Source organism: Vipera ursinii (assembly GCF_947247035.1).
Source record: "Vipera ursinii genome assembly, chromosome: 15".
Classification (NCBI taxonomy): Eukaryota; Metazoa; Chordata; class Lepidosauria; order Squamata; family Viperidae; genus Vipera; species Vipera ursinii.
In genome coordinates, this window is record NC_139528.1 from 8,490,560 (window position 1) to 8,517,620 (window position 27,061).

General features: G+C 50.1%; 1 protein-coding gene across 2 annotated transcripts in view; it reads left to right on the forward strand.

Annotated features, from left to right (window-relative positions):
- The window catches only part of NCSTN (nicastrin), a 29,087-nt gene extending 8,255 nt beyond the window's left edge, over positions 1-20,832 (forward strand). Inside the window, exons 5-17 of one of the 2 annotated variants that reach the window (XM_083374203.1) lie at positions 693-838; positions 1,574-1,724; positions 4,127-4,233; positions 7,101-7,253; positions 10,861-10,965; positions 13,170-13,241; positions 14,939-15,114; positions 16,822-16,924; positions 17,020-17,115; positions 17,732-17,819; positions 17,968-18,110; positions 19,331-19,546; positions 20,108-20,832. In XM_083374203.1, the coding sequence (XP_083230329.1) occupies positions 693-838; positions 1,574-1,724; positions 4,127-4,233; positions 7,101-7,253; positions 10,861-10,965; positions 13,170-13,241; positions 14,939-15,114; positions 16,822-16,924; positions 17,020-17,115; positions 17,732-17,819; positions 17,968-18,110; positions 19,331-19,546; positions 20,108-20,230 (1,679 nt within the window). In that variant the 3' untranslated portion in view covers positions 20,231-20,832. The remainder of the gene's footprint in view (positions 1-692; positions 839-1,573; positions 1,725-4,126; positions 4,234-7,100; positions 7,254-10,860; positions 10,966-13,169; positions 13,242-14,938; positions 15,115-16,821; positions 16,925-17,019; positions 17,116-17,731; positions 17,820-17,967; positions 18,111-19,330; positions 19,547-20,107) is intronic. The other variant, XM_083374204.1, reaches the window with a different exon arrangement.
- The last annotated feature ends 6,229 nt before the right edge of the window (positions 20,833-27,061 follow it).

Consider the following 27,061-nt stretch of genomic DNA (forward strand, 5'->3'; position numbering starts at 1 on the left):
TGCCTTCTGCCTTTTCCTTGTCTCTTTCCCCTTCCTTCCTCCCTCCCTCCCTCCCTTCCTTCCTTCCTCCCTCCCTCCCTCCTTCCTTCCTTCCTTCCTTCCTTCCTTCCTTCCTTCCTTCCTTTGTTTATATGGCTGTCCATCGCACAATCAAGGGACTGGGCAGTGTACAACAGTCAAAAACAATATATACACGTTAATGTTATTAATATTTTAACGTACAAGACACAAAACCAAAGCTGCAGAAAACGGGCAGAGCAGGGGTTTACCATTCCTGTGCAGCAGACTCAAGGCACATAACCCTGGCCTGGCTTTGTTCGGGGTTCTGCTGCCTTCCACGCAATCCCCGGAGTTGTGTGTGCCACCAGCATCTTTCTTTCAACGACCTCCTCTCCTTTGATTCCTGCAGAAACGTTTTTCTGCCCCTTTTCCAGTTTTCCCCACTCCCTTTTCACTCCTCTTTCTGCTCACTCCCATTTGTCTCCACGGCCCCTGGACTTTAATTCGTTTTCCTGGCCCTCCCCACGACTTGATTTAATTTCTGAGTCAAATGCGGAGAAGCAACCTTCGTAGCTCAGAGCCAGGCCACGATTCCCACGTCTGGGAGCACGCGTGACTCTTTGTCCCGAAAGCTGTTCCGGGCGACTGGGGTTCGCGGATTCCTCAACCGCCTCTTCCTCTCCTTCCTTCAGGTGTCTACAACAGCAGCTACGGCCCAGAGTTCGCCCACTGCAGCGTGACCAAGTGGAATTACCTGGGGAACAGCCTCGCCTACCTGGACTTCGGCTTCCCCATCTTCCTCCTTCAAGACGAAGAGGAAACCGAGGTTATCAAGAAGGTGCTGTATGGTGTGGGAACTCTGCCGCACTTCCCTCTAGCAGGATGGACGAGAGAATATTTTAAAGCACGGCATGAAATATCAACGTTAGTACGGCAGTTCCTTTACTGGCCGATGTTCCAGTGGCCCTGAAAAAAAGTGACTTAGGGCCACTTTACACCCTTACGACCGTTGCAGCATCCCCTCGGTCACCTGATCAAAATTCAGAAGCCTGGCCACTGACTCATATTTACTTATTTTATTTTTATTTTTATTCCATTTATATCTCCGAAGACTCAGGGCGGCTTACAAGCTTAGCAGTAGCCTTCATTCTATGTATATGCCTGCTTATTAGGGCTTTCACACACACCCCAAGCGGCATTATTACAAAGTCAGCTTATTGCCCCCAACAATCTGGGTCCTCATTTTACGACGGTCGCAGTGTCTCGGGGGTCACATGATCCCCTTTCGCAACCTTCCAGCCAGCAAAATCGATGGGAGGGGGGAGCCGGATTCACTTAACATCCGGGTCACTAATTTAAGAACTGCAGTGAGTCACTTAACGGCTGTGGCAAGAAAGGTCATGCAGCGGGACAGAATTCACTTAATTGTCTCGTTTGGCAACAGAAATTTCAGGCTTGGCTGTGGTCGTAAGTCGAGGACTACCTGTACTAACTTTGATATTTGATGGCCTCAAAGCAGACAGACCTGCTGCCTCTTTCTAAAAATCCCGACTTCTCCCTGCTTGGTTCCCAGTGCTACCGGGACTACAACACCCCCCAGGAGGGCTCTGGGCCGGAATACCCGCTCTGCGCCATGCAGCTGTCCTCCCACATGCACGCCGTCACCAGCACCGTCACCTGCATGCGCCGCAGCATCATCCAGAGCACCTTCAGCCTCAACCCAGGTGAGCCCGGGTGTCAGAACCCGCTCCAGTCCACATCTTAAGAAAGACAGACTCTTGGAGACGAGACTATCCAAGCAGGAACTTTTACTAAGACACAGATGATAGAGCCGTGGTGGAGAACCTGTGGCACAGGTGGCACGCAGAGCCCTCTGTGGGCACACGCGCCGTCGCCCCAGTCCTAGGCCTTCAGCTGGGTTTTATAAAACCTTTTCGCTTTAGGCCTCCACCACCGTGTGCAAAAAAAAAAAAAAGAAAAAAGGTTCAATCAATCAGTTTCAACTTCTCGCGGGGGGAAAAAAGTTCTCACAAAGTTGGAATTGATTGATTGAACTTTTTAGTCCCACCCAGTCTGCCTTTACCACCGCAGCCACGCCCACCCAACGGGCCACGCCCACCCAACGGGCCACGCCCACCCGGCACCCGACAATACGTAAGCGGGTTTTGGGTTGCAGTTTGGGCACTCGGTCTCTAAAAGGTTCGCCATCACTGGTAGAGGGTATAATAGACAGGATCTGAGAAATCCCTTCCCAGATCGATATTTTTACAGTGTCCCCGAGCCAAACCCCACCCCTCAGTCCATTCGGTCAGTTCCGGATCAGCCGAGCTTCAAGTGGCAAAGCCCCTCGTGGGAAAGGGAGAACCATCAGTTCCTCTGTAGCAGAATCGATCCCTCCCCTTCGCATTCCATCCGGAGACACAAACCAGAATTCCCCCACCCACTTTCTTAGCTGCCCGTAAGATCAGAGAGAGAAAATGCCTCTCCTCGATCTTATTGTGATGGGCAACAGGCAGGCTAGATAAACAAAAAGTTGCATCTAAAGAGAGGAAATGGAGGCAATAAACCCCCATGTTTATTCCCTCTACTCGGGAATGGCAGAATCCAAGGCGGGGAGGGGTGAGATTTGGCTTTGCACAGAAAGAGAGTTAGAAATGAAATATAAATGGATTCTGACACCGGGAGGGTGGAGGGGGGGGCAGTCCGGCTGGACTTGGCTGGGCCAGGCCTCAAACCCAAGGCGAGGATGCCCAGTCTGCCTCGCACCGAGGGCTGCCCACACATGCCAAGGACGGGCTCCATGAAGTGGAGAGGCTCAGGCAGAAATGGGCTTTAGCGTCGTCTGATAATCAGTCTGGGATTACACGATTGTGACCCGTAGTTTTAGTAAGGTCTCTCTCCTGTTATATTAAATTGTAATTCCAGGCAAGAGTTGGGGGTGGGGGGGGACTCTGGAAGTCGAAGCAAAGATTCGGGACTTTCCTGAGTCAAGCCATTCTTTCTTAGAAGACCCCCCCCCCCATTCTCAGGCAGGGTGGGGGGCAATGACACACTGCCTTGCCTGTTGCACAGGGGCCCTTCGCTTGCAGTTGATCACTTAGCAACTCTTCAAGGTTCCTGAAGTTCAAAGTTGTTGGGTTGTTCAGAGGTTGTGTGTGCTCCATGACTGGAGGCTTTTAAGAAGACACCGGGCAGCCATTTGTCTGGAATGGCCTAGGCCGCAGTGATGGCGAACCTTTTAGAGACCAAGTGCCCAAACTGCAATCCAAACCCCACTTATGTATCGTTGGGTGCTGGGTGGGCGTGGCCCATTGGGTGGGTGTGGCCCATTGGGTGGGCGTGGCCCATTGGGTGGGCGTGGCCCATTGGGTGGGCGTGGCCATGGTGGTAACGGCAGACTGGGTGAGACTAAAAAGTTCAATCAGTCAATTCCAACTTTGCGAGGACATCTTTTTCCTGCGAGAAGTTGAAATTGATTGATTGAACCTTTTTTCTTTTTTTGCACTCAGCGGAGGCCTAAAGCAAAAAGGTTTTATAAAACCCAGCTGAAGAACTGGGGTGACGGCACATGTGCCCACAGAGAGGGCTCTGCGTGCCACCTGTGGCACTCATGCCATAGGTTCGCCACCACGGGCATAGGTTTTCCTGCTTGAGCAGGGGGTTGGACTAGAAGACCTCCAAGGTCCCTTCCAACATTTTGTTCTTCTTTCTGTTCTGTTCTGTTGCGGCTTCCAACAAGCAAACTCAACGGGGGAGGCCGAGTTTTACGTAATCACCGCATGATTCACTTCAAACCAGGCACGACTCGCCTAATGACTGCATCATTTAGTGACAGAAGTTCCAGTCTCAATTGTGGCTGCAGGTCAAGGACCCCTTGTGCCACCTTTGCCACGGTTTTGGGTTCTTTGGAACAAGCTGGATCTGGCTGGTTTCAGCACTTGCGGATCGCCATTCTGCTTGGCGCACTGGACGGTTGGCAAAAACCTGGCTGAAGAGTTGAAGCAGAGACCCACAAGTCCTGGATGGCTGCTGCTGCTGTGTGGGGCAGGGGTGGGTGGGTGGGTGGCACTTCCCGGGGTCACGAAATGGGCCCTGGGGTCACGGGTCGCTGCTTCTCTCCTTTCAGAGGTGGTCTGCGATCCTCTCGCCGATTATAACGTCTGGAGCACGGTGCGGCCGCTCAATGATTCGGAGAAGCTAGATCCTAAAAGTGTCGTCATCGCTTCCTCTCGAGTAGGTGGGGCTGGGGGAATTCAGTTTAAATTTTGTTCTTTTTACTTATTATTTATATCCCACCCTTTTGTGTGTGTGTGTGTGTGTGTAAACGATTCAGAGAGGGACGCAGTGGCTCAGCGGGTTAAGACGCTGAGCTTGTCGATCAGAAGGTCGGCAGTTTGGCGGGTCGAATCCCGAGTGTTGTGTAACCGAGTGAGCGCCCGTTACTCGTCCCAGCTTCTGCCAACCTAGCAGTTCGAAAGCATGTAAAAAATGCAAGTAGAAAAATAGGAACCGCTACGGTGGGAACAGCGTTCCGTGCGCCTTTGGCCTCTAGTCATGCCGGCCACATGAGCACGGAGACGTCCTCGGACAAGCGCTGGCTCTTCGGCTTTGAAATGGAGATGAGCACCAGGCCCTAGAGTCGGAAACGACTAGCACGCGTGTGCGGGGGAACCTTTGCCTTTTATAAACAATTCAAGGCAGCGAACACATCTCCTATTCCTTCCTTCCTTCAATTTTCCCTGCAACAACAACCCTCTGAGGTGGGCTGGGCTGAGAGCTGGTTGGCCTGCCTTCTGACAGAATTTGGGGATTCTTATGTGAAAGGGTTGTGTTTCTTCATTTTTCTTTTCTTTTTTTTTAATATAACTTGGAAGATTATTTTATTTCACTTGGAACTGCTTTGAGTGTCCAATTCCAAAAAGGAGGTTGCAAACAGGGCATCCATTTAAAATACTTGAAATACTTTTCAGCAGCCTGGGCACCTTCCAGACGAGTGGACTTTAAACCCCCCCCCCCCAAATCTTCAGCCACCATTATTTAGGAAATCTGGAAATGGGAGTTGCAGTTCCTCAAGGATATTGAGCAAGGCTGGCCTAAAATTATAAATTATGTAAATTATAAACGTAATACGGGTAGTCCTCAACTTACAGTTCAGTGACCTTTCAAAGTTACAGCGGCACTGGAAAAAGTGACTCCTGACTCACTTTCACACTTAAACTGTTGCAGCATCCTCACGGTCACGTGATCATAATTCGGACACTTGGCAACAGGCTCATATTTCTGATGGTTGCCGAGTCCTGAAGTCACGTGATCCCCTTTTGCCGCCACCTGTCAAGCAGAGTCAACGGGGGACCCAAATCCACTTAACAGCCGGGTTGCTATCTTAACTGCGGCGATCCACTTTAACAACCCGGGCAAGAAGAATTGTAAAAAAGGGGCAAAGCTTACTTAACAAATATCTCACTTAACCACAGAAGTTTTAGGTTCAGTTGTGGTCATAAGTTGAGGACGACCCAATATGGATTTGGAGGGATGTCTTAAGTTGACAAAGCAAGCAAAGAAATAACAGAATAACCGAGTTGGAAGGAGCCTCGGAGGTCATCTAGTCCCCCCCCCCCTTGCTCAAGCAGGAGACCCTATACCAGGAATGTCAAACTGCCGGCCCGCAGGCCAGATGCATCATAGCAAAACCGCGCCCAGCCCATTGCCAGCAATGGCAAAAACCCCGCGACACATCAGGGGACGTTGCAAGTTTGACACCCCTGCCCTATACCGTTCCAGACAAATGGCTGTCCAGGCTCTTTTTAAAAATCTCCAGGGATGGAGCACCTGCAACTTTTGTAGGCAACTCCCGTTCCACCGATTAATTGTTCTCACTGCTGGGAAATCCCTCCTTAGTTCTGGGTTGCTTCTCCCCTTGATTAGTTTCCATCCGTTGCTTCTTGTCTTTGCCTTCAGGCGTTGTGGAGAATAGATGGACCTCTTCTTCTCTGTGTCAGCCCTGCCTCTATTCTGAAATGCTATCACCGTGGTGGCGAACCTATGCCATGAGTGCCACAGACGGCACGCAGAGGTCTCTCTGTGGGCACGTGCGCCGTCGCCCCAGTTCTTCAGCTGGGTTTTATAAAACCTTTTCGCTTTAGGCCTCCGCCGCTGAGTGCAAAAAAAAGAGAAAAAAGGTTCAATTAATCAATTTCAACTTCTCACAGGAAAAAAATGTTCTTGCAAAGTTGGAATTGATTGATTGAACTTTTTAGTCCCACCCAGTCTGCTGTTACCGCTGCAGTCATGCCCACCCAGTGAGCCACGGCCCCCCCGGGCACCCAATGATACATAAGTGGGTTTGGGGTTGCCGTTTGGGCACTCGGTCTCTAAAAGGTTCGCCATCACTATGCTATCATGTCACCCCTGGTCCTTCTTTTCATTAAACTAGACATCCAGTTCTGCAACCGTTCTACATATGTTTTGTCCTCCGGGCCCCATATAAATGAGGAGCTCAAAAAGGCACAGCTGGGGGGGCATTTCCCCCCAGGCCGAGGGAGGGGCAGCTGGAGCTATGAAGGGGCAGCGCTCCCTCTGGTCGTGGCCTTCTGAGGACTCTCAATTGTAGCCTTAGTGCAGGGGTCATTCTCTCTGCAGGCACCAGCTGCCGTTTCTAAAAATCCGCACGCGCTTGTTTCGACGTGCTGGATAAATTTTTAATTTTTATTATATTCCCGAAAATTAAAACACAAAACCCAGAGTGGGGAAAAAAATTGCAAAGATAAAACAAAACTAGAGAAACACATTAAAAATATGTGAGTTTAGAGGACGAAAAACGAAGAGACACATTATCCTCCACCCCCCCCAACCGAAGACTGACAAATGTCCTGCAACAATAATAGCTTTCCCCGTTTGTGAAATGAGTCCAAAATTTATAACATGCTGGGTGGATTTTGACCATATATACTTTTAGCAAATGAGTGAAAATTAGATTTGGGGGCTGAACGGCTGCCATCTGGGCATAAAGCCGGCGCTTTGAAGCAGGCTGACTTTGGGGAGAGAAACTCTGGCAGTCTCCGAACTGGCCGGACCGTATTCTTTGCTCTTCTTTCTGGCAGATTGACAGCCACTCTTTTTTCTGGAACGTGGCCCCCGGGGCGGAGAGCGCCGTGGCTTCCTTTGTCACCCTCCTCGCTGCAGCTGAAGCCATCCATAAAATCCCCGATGTTCAGTCGCTGCCCAAAAACATCATGTTCGTCTTCTTCCAGGGGGTAAGTTCTCGCTGTTTACTTTTTTCCTGCGCTCTGCAGCTTGAAACAGATCCCTGATTTATTTGTTTGTTTGTTTCTTTATCTGTGAAATTTATTTGCTGCCTGTCTCGTATTCAACAACTCTGGGCAGCTTACAAAATAGAACAGAATAACAGAGTTGGCAGGGACTTTGGAGGTCTTCTAGTCCAGCCCCCTGCTCAAGCAGGAGATCCTATACTGTTTCAGACAAGTGAATGTCCAGTCTCTTCTTAAAAACCTCCAGTGATGGAGCGCCCAGGATTTCTGGAGGCCAGCAGTTCCACTGGTTAATTGTCCTCACTGTCAGGAAGTTTCTCCTTAATTCCAGGTTGCTTCTCTCTTTGATCAGTTTCCAACCGTTGTTTCTTGTCCTGCCCTCTGGTGCTTTGGAGAATAATTTGACTCCCTCTTCTTTGTGGCAGCCCCTCAAATACTGGAAGACTGCTATCATGTCACCCCTAGTTGTTCTTTTCATTAGATTTCTCAATTCCTGCAACCACTTTCATATATTTTAGCCTCTAGCCCCCTAATCATCTTCATTGCTCTTCTCATTAAAGTATTTTAAAAAAACATTAAAATCATCAATTGTAAAAGACACGGCATAGAAAAACAATTTGGTCCCTGGAACCTGTGGCTGGACTTGGAAGGTCCCGCTTTTCTGAAATCTTGCGGAGCGACCATCAGCCGCTGCCCGTCGTGTGGGAAACCCAATTTCTGTGCTGCTTGCAGCAGTGAAAGCTGACTTGGGAATACAGTTTGCGTGGAGGGCTTTGTTCTCAGCTAGGAAATATCGCTCCCAGCAAGGATGCAGTTTCCCCTGGGAAATGAATAAAACAGCTAGAGAGAGAGAGAGATGCTGCTAATCCCAGCTCCACAGGAGAACTAGCCAAGGATGAGTGAGAAGGTTTGGGAGCATTTAAGCAGGGGACGCGGTGGCTCAGGGGGTTAGGACGCTGAGCTTGTCGATCAGATGGTTGGCAGTTTGGCAGGTCGAATCCCGAGTGCCGCGTAACAGAGCGAGCGCCTGTTACTTGTCCCAGCTTCTGCCAACCTAGCAGTTCGAAAGCACGTAAAAATGCAAGTAGAAAAATAGGGACCGCTCCGGTGGGAAGGTAACAGCGTTCTGTGCGCCTTTGGCATCCAGTCATGCCAGCCACATGACCATGGAGACGTCCTCGGACAAGCGCTGGCTCTTCGGCTTTGAAACGGAGACGAGCACCGGCCCCTAGAGTTGGAAACGACTAGCACGCATGTGCGGAGGAACCTTTACCTTTACCTTTTAAGTAGGAAAAGCTCGCATGATTTTTGGGGGGATGGTTTAAATTAGTGTTTCTCAACCTGGGCAACTTGAAGAGGGGTGGACCTACACCCCCAGAGGTCCCCAGGCAGCATGGGAGCTGAAGTCCACCCATCTTCAGGTTGTCTAGGTTGAGAAATTGTTCTACTGCCATGGCTGGAAGCAAATCAAAATGGAGCCATGTCTCTCAACTTGAGCAATTTAAAGGTGGACGAACTTCAACTCCCAGAATTCCCCAGACAGCACAGGGATTTGTTTATTTGTGTCAGAAGCATCACAATTAAAATTATCTATGGCATAAAGTTTAAAATATAAAACACAAGATTAAAGTATATACAAATTGAAGAAATCTTGCCAAGCAACTAGCAATATTGGCATGGAATTGAAATCCACCCATCTTTAAATTGCCCCGGTTGAGAAACAGTTCACACTGCTGTGTCCCAAAAGAAATCCGTGTATTTAGAGCAGTGTTTCTCAACCTGAACAACTTTTAAGATGGGTGGACTTCAAAGCACGGCTGGCTGGGGAATTCTGGGAGTTGAAGTCCACCTCCTGAAGATGCCCAGATTGAGAAGCATTCCCTTAAAAGTGATTTCAACCTACATTCACACCTTTGCTTGTGTAACACCTCATAAACAAGTGTCAGGAAATGTATCTGTTTCATAAAGGTGCATCCTAGATTTCCTGAAACAAATCTCCTGAAATACCCAGCTTCACTTCCCAGAATTCTCAGCAGCTGCAGGCCAGGCCCAAGGTATTCTGGGAAATTGAGGTTCAGCGCATTGAGACCATCTCAGGCTGAAGGATGCTCTAACAAACCAGGGCAGACTCCGAGAGAAATATCTCTGTGGAAAGGGAGGTTTGAGGGTTTATTCTGCATGCTAACCCTGGGGGGGGGGAATGGGTACAGGTAGTCCTTGGGTTACAGCCACAACTGAGCTCAAACTTTCTGTCGCTAAGCAAGACGGTTAAGTCAGGTTTGCCCCAGCTCATGATTCTTCTTGTTACAGTTGTGGAGTGAATCCCTTCCGTTGTTAACAACGCATTTGTTAAGCGAACCTGGCTTCCCCCATTGGATTTGCTTGTTAGAAAGTCACAAAAGGGGATCACGCCACACACACACACACACACACACACACACACACACACACACACACACAAACACACGGGACTCCTCGACCGTCATTGTTGCGAGCCAGTTGCTAAGTGTCTGAATTTTGATCCCGTGTCCCAGGGGATGCCGCAACCAGTCACTTTTTTCAGGGCCGTCGTAACTTTGAAAGGTCACTCAATGAATGTCTGTAAGTCGGGGACTTCCCATCTTTTCTTCATTTGACTGCACTGCATAATCCGCAAGCAGAACTGAACTAGTGGGAAACGCGACACGTTCTGGGGGGCAGGGACATTCCAGAGAGCAGCAGGCAGGTGATCCGAAGGCCTCTTCTCCAATCCGGTGCCCTCCTGTCACCCCTTTCGGGATGTGTAGCCCGAAAGGCCGTTTCCTGCAGCCCATGGGCAGCAGCTGTGGGCAGCACGGACTCCCCACGGGGCACGAAAAGTCCTTTCTCCGCTGTCGCCCGTCCCTCACAGCCGGCACACATGCAGGCACCCCGTCTCCAAACATGAAGTCACATGGAGCGGATTAAAAATATATGTGCACACTAAAGCAAAAAAAAAAAAAGCAGTTAATTTGGAGCGACGGCAGCTGCCGAAAGCCAAGAGGATATTTGAAAAAGGGGAGGGAGGGAGGGGTGGGGGGTGATGGTTAGCAGCTGATCTTCCCCTCCAGGCATGGGGTGGGTGGGTGGGTGGGAGAGCGGGAGAGCCGAGTTCGAGCAGGGCTGTCAACTTTCCCGGAGCTTTTGCGCTGCTGTCAAATGACTTCTCTTCCCGTCGTTTCCACCACCGACGTTTTTGGGGGATTGGCGCCTTTCCTGAGAGGGCTGCAAATTTCAGCATTGTGCCGTTGTGGTGGTTGAAATTAGAAGCCATAAACCAGATTGGTGTGACTCACTTATCAGCCCCCTTGCTTAGCAATAGGAATCCTGGCCAGCTGCGTGACCAGACCAATCTCTCTTTCTCAGCCCAACCCGCCTCGCAGGGTTGTTGTTGTGGGGAAGAATAGGAGGAAGGTTTGTTGGATGTGTCCACCACCTCATCGGCAGAAACAATAACGCCGGGATGGAAATAAACAGAGGTGGCAGATTAACGTGGCGGTTCCTTGCTGTAGCTGGATTACTCTGTCCCTTTTTTTGAGAAGGGACCTCTCTGAATTTCCCTTCTTCTCCTCAGGAGACCTTTGACTACATTGGCAGTTCCCGCATGGTCTACGATATGCAGAACGGCCGGTTTCCCATCAAGCTGGAGAACATCGATTCCTTCCTGGAGCTGAGCCAGGTGAGAAGAGACGAGCGGAGGGTGCTTTGCAGTTTTAGCTGGCCGCTTTTGGGATATTGGCTTCCCGTGTAATTTCCAAATTTTGGTTGGGAGAGACTTAACGACAAAGCGAGTTGGGTCTCCGAAACGTGAGAATGCCCAGATGAGCTGCGAAAAGAACGGAGATTGCTGTCTCAGAGTTAAAACGTTGCTGAACTGCAGTTCCACGGCTGGAGGACAGGCCTGTGGGTTTTAATTGGCTACTTCTCGGTTACTTAAAGGTCGGTGGGAATTACAGGATCCAAAGGCTTGCGTGCAGAAGCATCGGAGAATATAGTGCAGAATATCTTCCTTGCAAAGGACAGTGGCTTAAACTTGAGCAGCCATGGCTCTCCGGTTTGCAAATTTAAGAGCTCCTGCAAGGTTTTGCTCTTTCATGGTTAAGGTGCTGGCCCAGAAAGCACGCAATTGTGAGTTCTAGTACTGCCTTAGGCATGAAAGCCATCTGGGTGACTTTGGGCCAGTCACCGAGAGACTTGAGAGCTTTAGTTCCGCCTTAAGCGTGAAAGCCGGCTGGGTGACTTGGGTCAATCACCGGGAGACTTGGGAGTTCTAGTCCAGCCTTAGGCATTAAAGACAAAAACATGGCTGCGGTTCATGGGTCAGCCGTGTGTGGCAGGAGCCAAAAAAGCTAACGCATTGCTTACACAATGGTGGTATAAACAGAAGCAGAGAAACTAAATCACGTGAAGTGTTACCGGTGGTACTTTTTATAAAGCCTTAGTGAGGCCACACCTGGAATCCTGCATCCGGTTTCGGTCCCAAAAAAGATGTTAAGACTTTGGAAAAAGTGCAAAGAAGAGCAGTTGAGATGATTAAAGGCCTGGAGACTAAAACATAGGAAGAACAGTTGCAAGATTTGGGTTTGGCCGGTCTAGAGAAAAGAAGGACTAGGGGGGACATGATGTAGCAGTATTCTGGTAATTGGGGGGCTGCCACAAAGAAGGGGGGGTCAAACTATTCTCCAAAGCCCCAGAAGGCAGGACGAGAAGCAACAGATGGAAACTGACCAAAGAGAGAAGCAACCTGGAACTAAGGAGAAACTTCCTAAAAGTGAGGACAATTAACCACTGGAACAGCTTTGCCTCCAGACGTTGTGGGTGCTCCATCACTGGAGGCTTTTAAGAAGAGACCGGACAGCCAGTTGTCTGAAATGGTCTAGGGTCTCCTGCTTGAGCGGGGGGCTGGACTAGAAGACCTCCAAGGTCCCTTCTGACTCTGTTCTGATTGATTGATTGATTGATTGATTGATTGATTGATTGAAAGCTCCCTGCTTAACTTTTGGGGCAGTCGCTCTCTCTCAACCCAATGCATCTCACAGGGTTGTTGTTCGGGGGGGAAATTAGGAGACCGGAAGTTAATTAGATGGCATTTAGCCAGCACCTCTCTTTGGCTCTGTCCTGAGGTAATTCACAGGAGATTATCGGGGGTTTCTGATTCCAGCATTACCCACCACGAAAGGACGCTCCTCTTGAGACAAAAGAACTTTCGACCAAACGTGTTTTCCTTGCACCAACGGAGCGAACTATCACTTAGTTCTGAATTTCAGATCCATTTCCTGGCTCTGAGATTTTTCGCTGGTGGTCTTGAGGTTCCAGGAAAAAAGGTGGGGGGGAGAAAGTACATTGTTGGCTCATCTTTGGTCCTGCCTGTGCCCATTCGGCCCAAATAGGAGCCTTGGTGGAGCAGTGGGCTAATGCCTCCTTAAGGAACACCAGCTGCCTGCAATTAGTGCAGGTTCGAGTCCCACCAGGCTCAAGGTTGACTCAGCCTTCCATCCTTCCCAGGTAGGTAAAATGAGGACCCAGATTGTTGGGGGCAATAAGCTGACTTTGTAATAATGCCGCTTGGGGTGTGTGTGAAAGCCCTAATAAGCAGGCATATACATAGAATGAAGGCTACTGCTAAGCTTGTAAGCCGCCCTGAGTCTTCAGAGAAGGGCGGGATATAAATGGGATTAAAAAAAAAAGCCATGTCTGTGTGTGTGTGTGAGAGAGAGAGAGAGACTTGGCAATGGCTGATTTTTAACCTGGGGAAGCTGCCTTCCCTCAGTGAGGACTCCGACCTGTCCCTGGTTCTGCTTTTGCTGCTGCCTGTGGCTGGCTCCATTGGAGAAAACCCCGGGCAACCTTGTACACGTGCCGACTGCGCTCCATCTGTTGCAGGTTGCGCTCCGGAGTAACGCCTCCCTGTGGATGCACACGGATCCCGTCTCCCGAAAGGACTCCGAGATTGAGGTAGGGGCGTTTGCCTGGCTGCCAGTCCCTCCCTTCCCTGCTCACCAGAAAGATGCCGAAGTTGGCTTCCACCGGGTCCGTATGGATCCATGGCTCTCGGCCCCGACTGCAGCGGGACGGCCTCTGACGGCCATCTGCTGGGAGACTCGCGGGCTTCCTCGGCTAGTCGGTTGGCCCCGGCAAGAACAGATGGCTGGGCTAGGTGGGCCAGGGGTCTGATCCAGCACGGCCAGCTTCTGCTCTGATGTCCCTGGCTTCTCTGCTGAACGCCACATGGTCCGTTCTTTCCCTCACGTCACTGAGGACGTGTTGACAGATGCCGGCCTTCTTTTTTTGCCAGGTGTCCCTCACCTGAAGGACCAGCATCTCCTCCTCCTCTCCACAGACCCCCCACCCCCACATCCCTTTCCGGCACTGACGATGTTATTTAGTTGGGCAATGAAATGCCTGCAAAAAACCCCAGCAAGTTCAGAGTCCTCCTCTTCCGCCTTCCTTCCTTCCTTCCTTCCTTCCTTCCTTCCTTCCTCCACTCCACAAACCCTTCTAGCACTGATAATGTTACGTGGTTGGGCTATGAAACGTCTGCAAGAAAACAGCCAAGCTCAGAGAGTTCCAAGGACCGCACAGTCCTCCTCCCCCTCCTCCCCATCTCGAGCAACTTGCCAAAAGCGCAACAACACCACAAATGTCCTCCTACTCTGAGGCCATTTCCTCCCTGATCTTGGTCCTCTGCGTGATGCTGCTGCTGCTGCTGCTCCCTCGCCCAGAACCTTCCTCTTTGACGTCCGAAAGCTGCCTTTCTGCTCCTGGTCAGATCCAGTTGATGCTCCTTGCTAGCAGCTTCCAACCAGGGTGGCCCTGCTCCTCGGTCTCCCCGGCCTTTGGGTTTCTTGACCGGGGCTGCATCCCTACTCCCTGGCAACAGCCATCCAATGCTCCCTCTTGCTTTCTTCCAACCTTTCTCAATCCCCAGAGATCCCGAGAGGTCTTTGGAAGCCTTCCTTAGGCCTCGTCATTGAGGAGTTCTGCCTCCCCACCCTCCTCTCTTCTTGAATGCCTGCGGGACTTTATTGTGCCCTTGGAGAACGTCGCGGTGCTAAGCGCCACTCCGGGCTGCGCCCTGTCTTGGCACGATGCCATCAGTGTGCCCATTTTGGTGATCGTGAAAGCCTTAAAGCATCTGTAAACTGTCCCAGAGGACAGGCTAAGCGCCGAGGGATGTTTATTTTTCCCTACAGTAAGGAAAATTTCATCATCCAGTCTGAGTCGGTCACAGGGACCAAAGGTGTATTCTTCCAGGTTTTCAGGCTTGTGCTCTCCTCGGAGAACTCTCTCCAGAATATGTGCGCGTTGTATTTATACGGTGCCTGGTGGTGCGTGGTTTTTAGTAGTTAATTGGGTTGTTGGTGGCCGGCTATGAAGTCCTTAATACGTGCCTCATAAACTGGTAGTAAATCAGCACTCAAGAGATCCGTTTCCCAGGCTTCAGTCATTTTTAGGGCTATTTTTGTACCTGCTTGACCAACAAACGTAGTACCTGTGAAACTGAATGCGTGCACCGACTCCGATTGGATCCCGCAACATCATCCTGGGACACGTATATTTGTCTCCCTTTGCAAGTAAAGCTTCCTCTGCACTCCCAACTTCGCTGCATAATTGAGCTACTTGTCTTTCCTCTCGGCCTTCTCCTGCCTTAGCGAAACGTCCAAAGGATGATGGAAACCTTGAACAAGAGCAGCGAAAATACCAGCGTGGTGATGAGCGGAATCGGAGTCACCCAGCCGCTGCCGCCTTCCTCCTTCCAGCGATTCCTGAGGGCCCAGCAGATCCCCGGGATCGTCCTGGCTGACCACTCGTCCCACTTTGAGAACAGGTGATGAGGGAGCCTCTACAGCAGGCTTGCGGTAACTCAGAGGTCTCCCAACTTGGCAACTTTCAGCCGCGCGGCTGGCTGAGGAATTCCAGAAGTTGAAGTCGCCACGTTTGGAGAGCCCGGCTGTACAGCTGAGTCTCAACCCCAGATTGCAACTTTTCTTGCCTCCGTTGTTAAGTGAATCGGCGCAGTTGACAAGTTAGTAACACGGTTGTAAAGTGAATCCGGCTTCCCCTTTGACGTGGCTTGCCAGAAGGGGAAAGGGGATGACGTGAAACACACACACACACGCCTCTCTGGGACACCGCAACCCTGTAAGTACATGCCAGTTGCTGAGCGTCTGAATTTGGATCTCGTGACCAGGGGGATGCCGCAAACGGTTGTGTGAAAAGTGGTCCTAAGTCACTTTTTTTCAGCAACTTGACGAGGGGAGGAAGCCCTCTGCCCCTTTGACCTGAGCCCAGGAGCTGAGCAGAAGCCGGTGTGTGTGTGTGTGCACAGGAAAGAGCGTAGCAGTCGCTGTTTGCGGTGGGGGGGAGCAGAGGGAAGACAGACGCGCGCCGTGTAATTAAAGAGGCGCGGCGTAATTGTTCTGACAACCAGGAGAAAATCCACTTTTGCCTCGCCAACGTTTCCGGCGGCTGGCTGGCAGCCAGGGGTGAGCAAGCAGCAACCACGCATCCAGAAGGGAACATCTGCTCCTCCAGGACCGCCTGGAAACAAAGCAAATGGGGAGAAGAGAAGGGTGTGTGTGTGTGTGTGTGTGTGTGTTTGTGTGTGTGTGACAGAGAGAGAGAGAGAGAGAGCCAGGGGAAATCCAGATGTTGCAACCACTGCATACAGGCAGCCCTCGACTTACAACAGCTCACTTAGTGACCACCTAGTGTTACAAGGGCACTGAAAAAAGTGACTTCATGACCCCCTTTTCCCACTTAACGACCGTTAACAGCCTCTCCCCTGGTCACACGATCAAAATTCAGACGCTTGGCCACTGACTCGTATTTATGACCGTTGCAGCGTCCCGGGGTCCCCTTCTGTGATCTTCTGGCATGCAAAGTCAACGGGGAAGCCAGATGCACTGGACGACCGTGTCACTCACTTGATAACTGCAGCGACTCACTTAACAGCTGTCTTGTTTAGCAACGGGATTTTGGGGCTCAGTTGTGGTCCTAAGTCGAGGACTACCTGTATGTCTACGGTGATATTTTTCAACCTTGGCGATTTTAAGATGGGTGGACCTCAGCTCCCAGAATTCCCCAGTCAGAACTGCACGCTGGGGGATTCTGGGAGTTGAGGTCCACACCTCTTAAAAGTCACCGAGGTTGGAAAACGCCGACTCGAATGTGTGAACGGCCTCCCGTTCGGATCTGGGGATGTCATTTGCAAAGGTCTCTCCCCCCTCGTCCCCCCCCCACTTGCTTTCTATTAAAAGGCCTCAGCTCATCAAACAGGCAAAGCACCAAAGAGCCAAGTTAATTACAATAATTAAAATTAAAATTTTAACGGCGCTTCTGCCACGAATAAAGGAAGGTGACGAACTTTCCTTCCTCGCTTTGAGGAAGGGTTGGGGGGAGGCTGGGTTTCTGGCCAAGCCCAAATTCATCTCCCCTCCTTCCCAGTGCCAAGGGATCCCTCCCCACACCTGCTCCCTCAAGGACCCCTCCCTGCTCCCCCCCGACCATCGCATCTTCTCCTTCCCTCCCACAGGTACTACCAGAGCATCTACGACACCCCCGAGAACATCCAGCTGAATTATTCCAAGGAGCTCAGCCCAGAGGAGGCCCTGAATTACAAGACGGACACAGCTAAGGTGGGCTGGGCCCCTCTCTCAAAGGGAGGGGGATCGGGGGGGGCAAACCTGGATTGTCTGCCTGGCTTGTCTTGATCCAACTTCCTTCCTCCCAGTCCTTAGCTGCAGTAGCCACCGTGGTGGGCCGCGCGCTCTACAAGATGGCCGGAGGAGCAGGCAACGCCTCGTCGATTCAGGCGGATCCATTAACGGTCAGTGCTGATGGGTCCTCTGGAGGGTCGGGGCCAGTCCGTTCTCTCGTCCCGGCACACCTCGCAGGGTGGTTGTTGCTGTAGGGAAAACAGGGAGGTGCCCGAGAGACATTCACCACCTTGAGTTATTTTTTAAAAAAATAGTAAGGGTGGTAAGGAAAGGGAGGGAGGGAGGGAAGGAAGGGGAAGAAGAAAGGGAAGAAGGAAGGAAAAGGAGAGGAAGAGAAAGGAAGAAGGAAGGAAAGAGGGAGGGAGGGAGAGGGAAGGAAGAGAAAAGCATGTGAAAATTCCAGATGTTTTGGCTGGCAAAATGCTCTTTCCCAACTGCTTTACGTGAGATGCTTCTGAATTAGGGCCAACACATAATTCACTCAACCAGCCCGGAGAGGCAGGTCAGGATCCGGGTGCCGGGTGGAATTCCTGCCCAAGGCAGGAGACCAAATGGCATCCTGGGCTTTGGCTAGTCATTTTACTAAACAGTCATTTTAAAATAAATTTGGGTAAATCAGTTTAATAAAATGTACTAAAAGTTTTTCTAGGAATTAAAAACTTTTACCAGCAGTTTAGTAAGGGCTGCTCTTTCAACCTCTTTTGTCGTTTTGCCTTTTCCTTCCAGGTCACGCGCATGTTGTATGGCTTCCTGATCCAGTCCAACAACTCCTGGTTCCAGGCCATCACTAAGCCAGATTTCAAAGGGCCTCTGGGTGAGGCGTGTGTGTGTATGTGTGTGAGAGAGAGAGAGAGAGAATGAAAGAGAAAAAGAGAATGAGAGAGAGACTAAGAGAGAGAGAGAGATCCTCAGGCTGCTGCCTTTGGAAAAAAAAACCCCTTTTTTTTGCTGCCCCCTCCAAGGCAATGAGCCCCTCCAGTACTACATCGCGGTCTCCAGTCCCGTCAACTCCACCAGCCTGGTCCAGTATGTCTTGGCCAACCTGACTGGGACCCGCCTCGGGGACAACATCACCAAGGAGCATTGCAGAGCTTCCAAGGAAGACGTGAGTTCCTCGTCCTCTAGTCGAGCACTGTTGCTTTTTTGTTTTTAAAAAACTGGATAAAAGAAAATTCTGGGAAAGCACCAGCCGGGCGGTGAAAACCCGGGGCAAAGCTGCCCACGTCTTCCCTCCCCAGAAGCCCCCGCCCGAAGCTTTGAAGGCATCTGGAGAAGGTCTCCGGTGAGGCTGTCAACATCCCAGCAGGTTTGCACGAGATTCGGTGACCTTTTGAGGATCTTGGTCCCCAGCTTGCCAACCTCAAAGATAGACAGAGACAGACCCTGAATGTACGGCTAGCCCGGAGCCCAGCTTACCCCGATCCTGACATTCGGCATCCACTGGGGATTCCCAGCCAGCTGAGTGATTTTGATTGGAGGTCGATAGAGGCTTCCCAGCATAAAAAGTGGACAATAAGAGCCAATAAACCCCAACGTGTTACAGGCAGTCCTTAACTTACAACCACAGTTTAGCCCAGGATTTCTGTAAGGCAGTTGTAAAGTGGGCTTTGCTCCCATTTTACAACCTTCCTTGCCACAGTCGTTAAGTGAATCACTGCCGTTGTTAGCAACGTGCTTCTTAGGCGGATCTGGCTTCCCCACTGACTTGGCTTGTCGGCAAAAGGGGATCACGTGACCCAGAATGCTGCAGCCGTCGTAAATATGAGTCGGTTGCCAAGCATCCAAATTTTGATCACCTGACCCTGGGGATGCTGCAGCGGTTGTGGGAAAAATGGCCACGTGTCACTTTTTTCCGTGTCGTCGTAAGGTTGAATGGTCGCTAAACAAACAGTTGTAAGTGAAGATCTGCCTGTGTAAGCATCCTGGTGTTAAGAAGTCTGACTCCACAGCACTGGTCTTCTTCTGCCCACGCCTTAAGGGTTTATCCGGAAAAGGGCAATTTTTGCAAATCTAGCGTATCAAAGCAATCCCCGGTTTGGCTTTCATTCCTCCATTTCATTTCTTCAATTTATACATCCGCCTCTCTCAAATTCATGACTTTGGGTGGCTAACAACAGAAAGAAAGAAAAACAACAACATAGCTATAAAAACAACATACCCGTTCAGCAGCTGAGGTACAAAAAATAAAATAAAATAAAAATGGAACCGACAACAAGAAATCCGCATAACGGTTACACAAACTTTGATGCTAAAGCTTTAATGTTCAAAGCAGCACATTAATAATTGGCCTTTGCTTCTACTCCACCTGGGTTGTCTTTGCTGCAGTTGTATGACTACATGTGGGTTCAGGGCTCCCCGTACCCCAACGCCAGCTCTCCCCGCAAGCCCTTCTGCGTCAGGATGACAGTCCGCCGCACGCCAGCCTCCTCCCCGGCCTTCGAGCTCCAGCAGTGGGGGTCCACCGAGTTTTCCACCTGGACGGAGAGTCGCTGGAAGGAGCTTCATGGACGGATCTTCTTGGTCGCCAGCAAAGAGCTGGAGGTGAGGTGTCAAAGGGGGCTGGGTTGATTGGCTTGCTAAAGTGGAACCCTTGCCATCCATCCATCCATCTATCAATATCGTCTCTTAGTATCTGTCATCAGTCTCTATCAACTATGAACTGACAAACGTGATCTGTCATCAATTTCTATCGTCTATTTATCAATCTTTCTATCTAGCTGAGTTTTGCACCATTTTATGACCTTGCTACTGTGGAGTGAATCACTGCAGTTGTTAAATGAATCGTGCAAGTGTTAAGGGAATCTTCCCCAGTGACTTTGTTTGTGGGAAGATCGCAAAAGGGGATCACGTGACCCCAGGACACTGCAACCGTCATGAATACATGCCGGTTGCCAAGTGTCGGAATTTTGATCACGCAACCACGGGGACGCTGCTGTGTTCACGAGTCTAAAAAAAATGGTCATAAGTCACTTTTTTCGAGGCTGTCGTAACTTTGGTCACTAAATAAATGGTTGTAAGTTGAGGGTGACCTGTCATTTCCCCTTCCTTTGGATCCCTTCCCATCCTCCCATGCCTGACTCCCTCCTTCTTGATTCCCCGCAGATCATCACCCTGGTGGTGGGCCTTGTTATCCTCATCGTCTCATTCGTGGCCACCTATTTCATCAACACCAAAGCCCACGTGCTTTTTTCCACGCCAGGAGACTCTGAAACAGTGGCCTATTGAAAACCGGTGCCGGGAACTCTAGCGCTACAAACAAGAAAGGAAGAAAATGACTTAATTTGGCAGTGCCTGACTCTTTCTTTGATTACCGTGGAGTGTGGGACTTGAAGGAACACGTTGGTCCATCACCCATTGAGAGAGACGCACTGTGGGTGTACCAAAACACAATGCTGGCAGGAACGGATTGATTTGGTGGGGGGTTGTTGGGTCTCTCAGACCCTCCTTCATCCAGCGGCCCAGAACAAATGGGGCACGTAGCACGGGGGTCCCAGCACCCTCTTGCGAGCGGTCAGGAGTTGGCCATCAAAGGAGACTCTCTGCGGAGCATTTGTGAACCTTCAACCTTGTAGTTCTCACTTTTTTTTTAAAATTTTGAAGGTCTGGATGAATTTGCTCGACTCTTTCGATTTACATAGATCAAGGTGAAAAGAAACCCGAAGGATGCAGGAAAGTTGGAAATGGGTGTAAACTATCCTTTTTTTAAAAAAAGAAAAAGAAAATATGGGTTCTGTTTTTTGTACATAAGATACAAATAGCCTGTTTTAATTGAAAACCATCGCCACCAACACCACTCCTTAATTTAGAGATTAAATTTGTTGATCCCACTCACCTTTACTTAATTTGCTTTGGCTGCCTGAGAAGTTAAGAATTTGAGGGCTGGGGGTGGAGAGGTTTTTGGGGAGGGGGATCTTCTCTGGGTGCTGGAGAAGACTCCTGCGAGTCCCTTGGGCTGCGAGGCGATCAAACAGGTCAGTCCTAGAGGAGATCCACCCTGACTGCTCTTTAGAAGGCCAGATCCTGAAGCTGAAACTCAAATCCTTTGGCCACCTGATGAGAAGGAAGGACTCACTGGAGAAGAGCCTCATGCTGGGAAAGGTTGAGGGCAAGAGAAGAAGGGGATGACAGAGAAGGAGGTGGCTGGATGGAGTCACTGAAGCGGGAGGCGTGAGCTTAAATGGACTTCAGAAAATGGTGGAGGACAGGAAGGCCTGGAGGAACGTGGTCCATGGGGTCGCGATGGGTAGGACACGACTTCGCAGCTAACAACAAATCTCTGGGAAGATGCTATAGCAGCCTTCCTCAGATGAAACCTGGCACATCTGGAAAGCAGCAAATAGTGTTCCTCGACCTTGGCAGCTGGAAGATGGGTGGACTTCAACTCCCAGAATTCCCCAGCCAGCATAGCCGAAGTCCACCCATCTTCCAGCTGCCAAGGTTGAGCAACACTGAGATAGGGGAAAGCTGAATCATATTTCTCTGTGTTGAAACTGAACAGGTGATATCCTGACCCATTACATTGCTGGGCCAAGCCGTTTCTGGCAGTGGCACATGGGTTTCAGTTGCGACTGTGCCCGGATTTCTTTGAGATGATGTTTACAAGGAAGGGCGTAGCCCGTGCCAACCTTCTGGCGTTCCACAATTAAACAGAGTGTGCCCAACGTGCTCGTTTAAATGTGGCTGGCTGGTTTTGCTGAAGAACAGGAGAAATTAAACCCATTAACAATGCCAAAAAGGTTTAAAGCCTTAACCGGTGGAAAAGACCAAATTATTTTACGTTGCTAGATGAATCTACGGACTGAAAGGAATCAGGCTCAGGATTCTGAGGTCGGCTTGCGGCCGCAGTTGAGTCATGCCTGTCATTAAACGGATCACAAAATGGCCACGCCTGATTTTGCGACCTGTTTTGTGGCAGTTTTTAAACAAACCCATTGTAGCCTGTGGGTGTTTTTTTTCCCCCTCCAGAAATCAAAATAAATGTCAAGTTTCCTGCAAAAAAAATATAAACATGATCATGGATGCTACAAAGAGCCATAAATACGGGTCAGTAGCCCAGCATCCCAAAATGCAATCGTGACCACTGGGGGGGGGAGTGAGACAGCCATCAGAACCTCCGAAGTGGGTCACAAATATCTCTGGGGAGGTATGTTGCAACTTTGCACAATCACAATGTGAGGACTACCTGTGGTTTTCTGTAGATCAGATTGTGAGAATGTGACTTAGCTGGCTTATTGGCATCTTCTTCAACCAGAACCGACATTGTCAGCATGGCAAGATCAACCTGTTATCTCTGTGAGAAGTGGAGAGAGAGTTAACAGACTGCATTCAACCATGGTTGGCTTGATTCCTTGAGCAAACCATAATAGGTTGCCTATTTCCGCCATGCTAAACCACAAACCAGGTTGAGAGCTACTCTGTGTCACCCCACACACACCTCTCGGAGATGTGTCCCCTTGGGTTTAAGGCTTGGCACCAACCGAGACCTTGGAGCAAGGTCGTTGGGTGGCAGTGGTCATCCAGAATCTCTCCTGATGATCCCAGGTCTCCGGCTGTGAGGCCCTGTTCCCAAAACTGGCTTGTAGGATCCGTTGGGATGTTGCTACTGACCCGTCCTCCCTGCCCAAGCTGTACGGAGGTTGGCAGTGGAGTTTATCAGGCTTATGGCCCTGGAGCCCTCAGTCTGCCCAAGGTTAGGCTTAGGTCCTAACCCTGGAACGGCTTGCCTTCAGAGGTTGTGGGTGCTCCGTTACTGAGGTTATTGAGAAAAGATTGAAAGGATCTGCTTAAGCGGGGTTGGACTAGAAGACCTCTAAGGTCCCTTCCGGCTCTTATTATTCCATTATCCTGTCATCCCTGGCCCTCCTCTCTCAACCCTTCTCCTCTCTCAACCCTTCTCTTTTTCCTCTTTTCTCTGGCTGGAGAACAGAAGTGTCTGCAATATTTCCTTTTTCACGACGTCCTCACAAGATACTTTGGGGGGGAAGGGATGGAGGTTCCCTTCCTTTGGAACCACAGCCACGTCCTCCTCGCAGCTTCTCTTGGACCCAGTTGCTGGCAAGGATGGGAAGCAGCAGATGCTGCCTGTTCTCCCCGTGCTCAGCGAGGGCCAAGAGGCCTCCCCACGGACCGCTCGCTAGCTTCTGTCCCCAGCTGGAAGGCCCACAAAAGAGGAAGACAGGCTGAAGCTGAACACTGGCCAGGCCTGGAACAGACCCCAGTGCAGATTGGGTTACTTCTCGCTCCCTCACAGACTTTCTTCTGAAGGACGGGCGCTTGGTGGATGGCGCTTGGTGGATGGCGGCCCTGTCCTCCCGAATCGGATGGTGGTCAAGCGCAAGGGCGGCTACTACCGGCTTGACGTTTTCAGCTTTGGGAGTGCTGGGGGGGGGCAGTTGCCCAAAAGCTTATTGAAGGCCAAGCTGAGGTAAATGGCCAAGCTGGAGGAAGGTGGGAAGAGGCCTCTGTTCTTCTACTTATTCCCATAAAGCTTATAATTTCTTCCATTTGTTTGGTTAGAGCTCGAGATACGGAGGTAGCAGAGGATGGAGCTGGTGGGGATTCGTGTTACACATCTTTTCATCCCCGAATTCATTTATCTCAGTCAGAAAGAACTATTTCTGGGTGTCCTTCCTCAAACAGAAAGCTGGAGAGATGTCGCCACTGTACAAGAGAAAAACCTTCACTCCCTTCAGCCACCGAACACGCAAGACGTTCTCCAAATTTCTCTATTGAGGAGAGAGATTTGGGGGACACATTCCTTCACCTCAACTTAAAAGACCTGAGAGAGGAGGAATAACAAAGTGGCAAGGGATTTTGGAGGTCTTCTAGTCCAACCCCACCTGCCTAAGCAGAAAGCTTATACCACTTCAGACAAATGATTGTCCAGCCTTTGACTGAGACCACAGCTTTCCCCGTGATGTGGATCTTCTCCACTGGTGGACAAGCTGTTGTCTTCTTGGCTGACTACAAAAATCATGCTGAGCCATCGTAGACCTTGTCCAGTTCAGGCCTAATGACATTGTGGTCATTTATAATTTTCAAGTGTGAAGCCGATCAACTCCTTAGTTAACCACCCCTGATTGAAGGATGGATGAACCCAGCTTGCATGACTGCCGGTTTATTTTCAAATATATTTTTTTTCAAACGTTGAAGATGTGTTGACTTCACCTCATAGAATTCCCTCGTGGGAATTTGGTTTAGCAGAAAGGGGTGAAGAGAGGGTGGGGAACTGCTTGACCCTGACTTCACACCATCTCTTCTCCAAGCCCCTTTCCTTCAACAGCTGGAAGGGGCACAATTTTGCAATAATTTGGGTCTTCACGATATTTCCGGCTGAATCCCACTTGCCGAGGACTGGCTGGTTTTGCTTCCTGGCCCTCGTGTGCTGCCTCAGCTTCCTCGGGGAGTCGCCTGTAACTTGAGACCAGCTGCTGGATGAGTCCCAGGTGAGGAGCCATTTTGTCTCCTTGCCTCCTTCACACAGTCACCGACCAGATGCTCCCCCTCGGCGTGAAGAGATGGGTCTGCAGGTGCCTGCGGTTGGCATCCAAAAAGGGGTGGCAAATTTGGTACTTTCAGCCTAAGCAAGCAAGCAGATTACCATCTAGCCCAGTGATGGCAAACCTTTTAGAGTGCCCAAACTGCAACCCAAAACCCACTTATGTATCGTCAGGTACCGGGTGGGCGTGGCCCATTAGGGGTGTGTGGTCCATTGGGTGGGCGTGGCCCATTGGGTGGGCGTGGCTGCAGTGGTAACGGCAGACTGGGTGGGATTAAAAAGTTCAAAAAATCAATTCCAACTTCGCAAGATCTTTTTTTTTCCCGTGAGAAGTTGAAATTAATTGAACTTTTTTTTTTTTTTGCACACGGCGGCGGAGGCCTAAACCGAAAAGGTTTTATAAAACCCAGCTGAAGGCCTAGGACTGGGGCAACAGCCTGTGTACCCACAGAGAGTGCCATAGATTCGCCACCACGGATCTAGCTTAATAGTAGGACCTACTGCATGGCTAGAATGTGGTTCTGGATGTTGTGTGAATTCTAAAGGGTGTTTTGCCCATAGAAACATACCGAATAGAATGCAGAGCTGGAAGGGACCTTGGAGGTCCTCTAGTCCAACCCCCTGCTCAAGCAGGAGACCCTACACCATTCTGAACAAATGGCTGTCCAGTCTTTGCAACCTCCAGTGATGGGGCACCAAGAACATCTGGACGGAAGTTGTCCCACTGATTTATTGTTCCCACTGTCAGGAAATTTCTCCTTACGTCTAGGTTGGTTCTCTCCTTAATCCGTTTCCATCCATTGCTTCTTTCTGGCCTCAAGTGCTTTGAATTTTTTGGGATCCTGAACTTGTCTTCTGGGGTGTTGGCTAAGCTAGCAGGAGTAGCCGACACCCCAAAAGACAAGCTCAGGATCCAAAAAGATCTTGACAGACTTGAACAATGGGCCCTGTCCAACAAAATTATATACTGCTCAAAAAAATAAAGGGAACACAAGATAAGACATCCTACTATTAAATACAGTACATTGTGTTGTTTAAGTGTTCCCTTTATTTTTTTCAGCAGTATATTTAATGTGGAGAAAAGCAAGATTTCACACCTAGGCAGGAAAAGCCAAAGGTGCAAGTACAGATCAGGCAAAACCTGGATCAAAAACGGTCACTGTGAGAGGAACCTTGGAATCCTAGTGGACGATCCATTAAACACGAGTCAGCCGTGTGTGGCAGGAGCCAAAAAAGCTAACGCATTGCTTACACAATGGTGGTATAAACAGAAGCAGAGAAACAAAAACACATGAAGTGTTACCGGTGGTACTTTTTATAAAGCCTTAGTGAGGCCACACCTGGAATCCTGCATCCGGTTTTGGTCCCAAAAAAGATGTTGAGACTTTGGAAAAAGTGCAAAGAAGAGCAGTTGAGATGATTAAAGGCCTGGAGAGTAAAACATAGGAAGAACGGTTGCAAGATTTGGGTTTGGCCGGTCTAGAGAAAAGAAGGACTAGGGGGGACATGATGTAGCAGTATTCTGGTAATTGGGGGGCTGCCACAAAGAAGGGGGGGGGTCAAGCTATTCTCCAAAGCGCCCGAAGGCAGGACAAGAAGCAACAGATGGAAACTAACCAAGGAGAGAAGCAACCTGGAACTAAGGAGAAACTTCCTGACAGTTAGAACAACTAACCAGTGGAACAACCTGCCTCCAGAAGGGGTGAATGCTCCAACACTGGAGGTTTTTAAGAAAAGACCGGACAGCCACTTGTCTGAAATGGTCTAGGGTCTCCTGCTTGAGTGGGGGGCTGGACCAGAAGACCTCCCAAGGTCCCTTCCAGCTCTGTTCTGATTGAATAACAGATAACAGATGGAACCCCAAAGGTCTTCTAGTCCAACCCTCTGCTCGAGCAGGAGACCCTATATCATTTCAGAGAAATGGCTGTCCAGGGTTGTTGTGATTCAGGGTCAGCCTGTGGGTTCAGCAGTTGGGTCAGACGACTCGGAGGAGGAGTAGGGGGGTGTTGAAGAGCTTGCTGATGATGGCCTTGAGGCTCCACAGAGACCTCAGCCAGGCCCCTCCCACTGGTCACAACGGAGACCCAGCTGTGTGAGCCTGACAGCGTGGATGAAGATGACCCACAGCTGGCCCTGTTCAAGGACGCCCGACGCAGGAGGCAGTCAATCAGGAGTAAACAGAGGAAGGCAATGGGGCACCTCGGAAGGAGGCAGAGAGAAGCCACACCCTGAACTGTATTTAAGGGGAATGTGTGGGAGGGCTGGTTTGCTGAAGGCAACCGCTTGATTAGTTCCTGTTTCATAGCTCCTGTTTCATGGTTGGTGTCTTGTTTTGCTGTTTTAGGTTAATAAATTTGGCAGGCGTAATTCCAGCCTCTTGCCGTTTGTAAAGGGGTTGTCCCTGCCTTTTCTGCAGGGCCGGTAGCAGGCTGGTACAGAACAAGGGTCAACCTATTGTCCAAAGCAACTGAGGGCAGGAGAAGATGTAATGGATGGAAACTTATCAGGGACAGATCCAATCTAGAAGTCAGGAGACATTTCCTGAAACAAGAACAATT